Source organism: Myotis davidii, unplaced genomic scaffold (genome assembly GCF_000327345.1).
Source record: "Myotis davidii unplaced genomic scaffold, ASM32734v1 scaffold765, whole genome shotgun sequence".
In the NCBI taxonomy this organism is placed as follows: Eukaryota; Metazoa; Chordata; class Mammalia; order Chiroptera; family Vespertilionidae; genus Myotis; species Myotis davidii.
The window spans coordinates 1945068-1951778 of NW_006296056.1; the positions used below are offsets into that span (position 1 = coordinate 1945068).

The 6711-nt window shown below is 33.9% G+C and overlaps 1 protein-coding gene across 1 annotated transcript in view; it reads left to right on the top strand.

Moving 5' to 3' along the window:
• Positions 1-364: 364 nt before the first annotated feature.
• Positions 365-6711, top strand: part of TMEM65 (transmembrane protein 65) — a 22010-nt gene continuing 15663 nt past the window's right edge. Inside the window, exon 1 of the mRNA XM_015568656.1 lies at positions 365-445. Coding sequence (XP_015424142.1) covers positions 397-445 — 49 coding nt within the window. The 5' untranslated portion in view covers positions 365-396. The remainder of the gene's footprint in view (positions 446-6711) is intronic.

The following is a 6711-nucleotide window of genomic DNA, read 5'->3' on the forward strand; positions in this document are numbered from 1 at the left end:
ATACACTGTATTAGTTTCAGATATACAAGATATTTGTATACATTGCAAAATGATCACTACAATAAATCTAGTTAACATCCGCCACCATACATAATTCCAAACTATTTTTTCCTTGTGAGAGAGATTTCAATGTTTGGAAATTTTATTTTTAAAGATCACAGAACAATTGTAATTTTCTCCATTGCTTATTAAGATTTTGTAGTTTCAGCCTGCACTGTCATTTTAATGGTCCCACACAACTGTGCAAAGTGAGAACTGCCTATATTCAAGCATGCTTCATTTCAAACTTTCATATACCCTTTTATTTATACATATTTTATTGACTTTATTGCTTGAATACATTCTGATTTTTAAATATTTTTAGCATGCAGATTTCCCAAACCTGAGGTAGCCATTATGAAGACGGCGAAGAAGGTATCATCAGCAGAGACCCCTGATAGTTTTGGTATAGTACCATCTTAACAGTATTGATTGTTCACTAGGTGTTTACTGCAGATAGCAAACATCTATTTAACAGAACTTCTTGACTTTTTGCTGGTTTGAAATAGCATGCTTTAGTTATAATGACATTTTTTTTGCATCATTGTTTTGGACTACCTACAAGATATTTTTTATTATCTAATCCTAGATTTTGTGGATATGATAGAATAATAATTGCATGTTTAATTAACTGAAGGATTAAACTTATGACCTTAACAAAAGACAAAATCACTTATATTTAATTATATTTAAATAGCGTATTTTAAAAAGTTGTTGCAGTAACCCCGGCAAGGGACACATAACGAGCAACAAAGATGAATGAGTAGGGAAAAAGGGCCACACAGGGAAACCTTCAGAATATTGTAAAGAGAAACTGTATTTAAGTAACTAAACTTCACAAAAATGTATTTTAAAAATAAAATAATTTGAAAGGCTTATATAATTGCATTTTAAGGTCATTCGTGAACATTTTTGTTTTTAAGATTCAGTTTCCATACAGCTTGATATCTAATTTATGTTGCATTCTGTAGTGGTGGTGGTACTGGGAGAATTGTATTTTGTGTGTGTGTGGTTGTGTGTGTGAGAGAGAGAGAGAGAGAGAGAGAGAGAGAGAGAGAGAGAGAGAGAGAGAGGGAGAGAGAGAGAGAGAGAGAGGAACAGAGAGGAACAGAGAGAGGGATAGGTGTACATATAGAGAGAGATGGGAGAGGGAGGCAGGTATACAAATAAATCTCTCTCTGTTCCTATTTTATTTTTTATTACTATTTAATATAGATACATTGCCTAAGAAGTATACTAGTAACACAGTATATAAAAAGGAATCAAATATTTTGTGGACCAATTGAAATTTTAAAAGGATAAAGGGTAAATACAACTTAGTTTGCTTAGGCTTTATAGGGGTGTGGGCAAATGTAGGCTTACAGTTGTTTGTATGGGAAAATACATGCAGGTTAAATCAATGATTTAATACAATAAACTGTTTCACATACTGACAGTGTTTCACATATTCATATACAATTGATTGTTGGTTCTTCTATATTTTTATTGAGAGTTTACTTTTAAAAAGAAAATAGAAGAAGAGAATGAGAATATAGGTTTTGGACTTGGCTCTGTGTCTTTGAGTAAGTCACTTAACATCTCTGGGCTGAAGTGGCTGCATCTTCAAAGTGGAGAATTGAGTCAATATTTCTCAGTGGGCATACTGCTGGCATTTGGGCTGGATAATTCTTCATTATAAAGGACTTTCTTGTTCATTATAGGATGTTTAGAATTCCTAAAGCCAGTAGCATTTCGCAGTCATTATCACATCCAAAATATCCCTGCATTTCTGAGCATCTTGTAAGGTGATGATGAACCACCCCAAGTTGAGAACCACTGGCAGCTGGGTTCTAAGAATCCTTTTACTACTCACATTCTATAAAAGATTTTTATTTGGGGAATAATTTAAAGAGGAAAAGGTAATGTGTTGACTGAAAAATCTCTGCTCATTCCTAGTATAAAACAATTTATATTTATTTATGTATTTATGTATGTATGCATGTATGTATGTATGTATGTATGTATTTATTTTTGTTAATCCTCCCCCAGGATATTTTTCCATTAATTTTTAGGGAGAGTAGAAGAGAGAGGGAAAGACAGAGAAACATCGATGTGAGAGAAACACAGGGGGAGGAGCCTTGCCTTCTGCACTAGCGCACACCAGGGCCCGGACGGGGGAGGAGCCTGCAACCCAGGTGCATGCCCTTGACCAGAATCGAACTCAGGATCCTTTGGTCCACAGGCCAACGCTCTATTCACTGAGCCAAACCGGCTGCAGTGGTCGGCCAACTCATTAGTCAACAGAGCCTAATATCAACAGTACAACGATTGAAATTTCTTTTGAGAGCCAAATTTTTTAAACTTAAACTATATAGGTAGGTACATTGTTATTAACTTAATTAGGGTACTCCTAAGGCTTAGGAAGAGCCACACTCAAGGGGCCAAAGAGCCGCATGTGGCTCGAGAGCTGGAGTTTGCCGACCACAGGTAGGTCAAAGCAATTTTATTTTTAAATGAATATCTTCTGGGACTCTATGTAACTATACCCACAGATATATCTACCATTTATAATATTCCAAGACAAATTATTAATTTGTCCTAACTCACTTTAAGTTTTACATCTATAATATAATACAACATCCATAATTAAATGATTTTCTAAACTTATTATAGTGCTATCTCTATACCTAATAAGTTATAAGATCTGTTTTTTAAAAGTTGTACTGTTTTAATATCTTAGTCTTTTTTAAAGGGAATATCATTGTACATAGTAATCATTCTTTTTGTCTTCCTTTGGCATGAAGGAAGGGAAGGAATGTAGCCTCTGTATATTAAGTAGTGTATATAATTACCCCAAGTACACAAGTTAGACATGTAAAAGCAACCACTAATCAATAGTATGTTTGATTATCTTTAAAAACTTTATGAAATGACAGCTATAAGAGAAATAAATTGTTATACCCCTAGTATTTACTATTTCTTAAGCCAGAGGTAAACAATTACAGGTGAGTGTATTAATGAGGTTAGTAAAGATGATGATTCATTGGGCATTATCACCTCATCATTACTACTGGGCAACTCCTGTTCTCTCAACTGTTACACCCAGGGCCTGCCTCAGCCCAGGAACTGGTTAGTTGCCCTTAAGTAAACTGGATGGCAGTCTAGATTGCAATGAAGACCCAGGTCGCATGATACGTGCCCCAGACGGTTAATGAAATGACAGTATTATGTGATCTACATAGAAATTTCTTTACTCCATAATGTGCATGAAACTTTTAAATGCTAAATAAAATTACAAAATCACACTGAAATTCTTTTTTGGGGGACGGGGCAGGGGAGCCTTAGCTAAAGCATATATATTTTTTAAAATAATTTTAAAATCCTTTTATAATTACAGTCTTAATTTTAAAATACAAAAACCTGTTGATTGAAATTTACTAAGTTAAAAAGTTAAGTTCCTTGCTGTTTCTAAAGAGTATTTTCAGTTTTGAATGTCAGTTTTTATATTTCTGAGCCACATTAACTTATTTTAAAATATTGCTATGTAGCTTCATAAATCTCTTTTAGGTGCATGTCTTCTTTTTGGCATTTAATATGATTTGCTTAAATTGTTTTGCATACAGCATGGTTTGTACTTCAAGTTTGTATTTTTAAATGTTATATATTTATTATAAATTTTACTTTATCCATTGAAACTTTTGGTTCTATTAAAAGTTTAAGCAGTTATTTATAATGTTCAGAAAGATAGCCCCCAAATTGTTTCTTAAACATGGTAGCTTCATCTCTGTCTTTTTTATAAATCTCTCATTAGGCCAAATAGTGGTTTGTGTGGCCAAGTCTACGCCTGTACTTTATGGGGAAAATGTTAGGGTGGGGCTTGGGGCAGATATTAGGTGGTCAGAAGGTCAGAAAGTAGATAATTGCCACTTAAAAAGTATTTGTTTTTTTTGTAATTAAAGGACTAGTGTGTGCATTAAACTGCTCCTTTTATGTCATTCAGGGTGAAGTTGCTTTGGTATTTACTACATCTATTATAAATGATTTTGAATTTTTCCCTGGATTTGTGATCTTATATTAATGTTCACTAACTTTTTCTTCTGTCACCTCTCTTTTGATTTTAAGCCTTTTCAATTACTTTTAAAGTTTCAGAAAATGTATTTTTCAGTTCTCAAACTTTAAATGGGTTCTGTTTTTTTATAATTTCTATTCGAGCATATTTTCATTTAGGCCTTCAGTATAATTTTGAATGTAATTTCATCTGCTACTTCTGATACTTGAATTACTTTCGATTGGTCTCCATCTATTGTTTTTCCTGAGACTGAGTCATGTTTTCCTGTTTCTTCATGAAGTAATTTTGAATTGTACCCTAGTCATTGCTGTGATTATTATGTTACAGAGACTCTGGATTCTGTTTTATTCTTTAAAATATAGATTTTTAACATTTGGTGTAGCAGGCCATTAATGGTTAGGCTTAAACCACAAACTCTTGGGCTGCAGCTTAAATCTTTAGTTATTTTACCCTTAGCTAGGATTTTGGGGGTTTTCCCTGCCACGTGTGTGTGGCTCATGGATCAGCCATATATTTGAACTGAACGTACTGGTATATAGAATGTAGGACTCCTCCATTCTGACTCTGTTTTTTCCAGGATTCACCTCTCACTTTCTGGTGGCTTTTGTTACTTTGTACCCTGTTCACTGCTTCTTCAGACCAGAAAGTCTGAACATATTAGCATTTGAGTTGTCCTACAGGTTGTGGATTGAGGCGTGCCCTTAGGCCCAAAGCTGCAACAAACAGGCAACTCATTTAATACCATTCCTCCAGAATTCCAAGTGTTGATTCCTTTCCAGAATCAACCTATTTTTGGTCATTTTTTTAAATGCTTTTGGTTGGTTATTTGTTTATATTGTATTTTAGTCTATACTTTAGAGTTGTTCTAGGCAGAAAAGGATTGGTTTGATAGAAGGTTATTCAGCCAGTGTTAGAAATAGGACCAGAATTTTTTAGGTAAAAATAGTTGGAAAATATGGTGTGTGGTGAAGTACAATCTTAATGTCATATTATTTTAAAATATTCAGGAAAAGAATAGAGAAATTATGATGTATACAATACACACACCGTAATGCAAAGAATTGGTTTTTCTGACGGCAAAGTCTGCTGCTGACTTTAGATTAGAATACAGTTCCAGTGTAAGTGTAGATAGTTTACCTATGTCAGAAGGAAATTCCTAAGGTTAAGATACCTATGTAGTGAAATAAAGCTTCTAGCGTTTATTGTGACTATTTTCAGGGAGGTTGTATTAGCAGCCATTGCATTTTAAAGCCGGTATATTTTGATGGCACCTTGGATTCATTTTCAAGATTGAGTTCCGTTGTTACATCTAATGTTTTTACTTCTGACATATATTTTGTTTTGATTCAGTTAATATAGTAAAGAAGATAACTTACAGTGTCAACGTCCTCAAAATGATCAAATTATAATTAAAAATTTTTGATGGCTACTTTCCCTAAAGTTTATATTTTGCATAAAACTTCCACTTTCTAGGAAATGTTCCTTTCATGTTTCCTCTTATTATTCCTTTGGGTCTTTGTGAAGCAGGAGGCAGAATCTGTGATTTGATTTGACATTCAGCTCTGTCCAGTGGTCTTCCTTTCTGCTCTGTCTCCTTTACTTTATATTTCTTTAAAAAGATTAGTTTTTATTACCTTTAATTTTTTAATCCTTCTGTGTAGTCAGAAAGACTAGGACACTATATACATTATTTGCTTTTATTCTTTCTACTGCTGCACATTATACATTCACCTGGTCCTAAACCTTAGGAGTTGTAAAATATTTTAAATATTTTGGTCAGTATGTAGGGAATTTGAAGAAGTAAAAGTAAGGACACTATATACTCTTAGCTACTGGGAAGGTCCTGCTTGATGAATTTTTAGATGTTTCAAGATCTTCTAGCTCACTGACAAGGACCTCGCGCAGTGTCAGACCTGGAGTGATGGGTAGAGTAATGCAGCCAGCAAATAGTTCTATTTACTTCACCAGGAAACTCTGTGGGCTACAGTGGTCATCTACATTCCTTTTTAAAAATTGGAAAACTACTTGCATACCTTAAAGGTAAATTTTGAGATAATAGCTCAAGTCAAAGTATAGAGAAAATATTTTAATCAAATGTAAAACTCTACAAAGATTAGTATATCTTTATTTCTTAACCCTTCTAAAAGAGGGCAAGAACCTTAAAGTTGAATTCTTAGAACTTTATGAATAATACAGTAATTGATTAAACTCTAGGTTTTAGTGTATTTCTTATTATAAAGCCAGGTGGTATTATAATTTTTAAATAAAATAGCATTCACAAATATGAACCATACATTTTTTTATAGCTTATATATAAAGATTTATTTAGTTCTCACATTGTCATAGATTATAAATAAATATTTTAGAAAATGTATATCCAGTTTGTAATGTGTTTCACTGGAAAATCTGGTTCTATTAAATCGTAGAGCAGCCCCGAGCGGTTTGGCTCAGTGGATAGAGCATCGGCCTGCGGACTGAAGGGTCCCAGGTTCGATTCCGGTCAAGGGCATGTACCTTGGTTGCAGGCACATCCCCAGTAGGAGGTGTGCAGGAGGCAGCTGATCGATGTTTCTGACTCTCTGTCCCTCTCCCTTCCTCTCTGTAAAAAATCAATAAAATATATA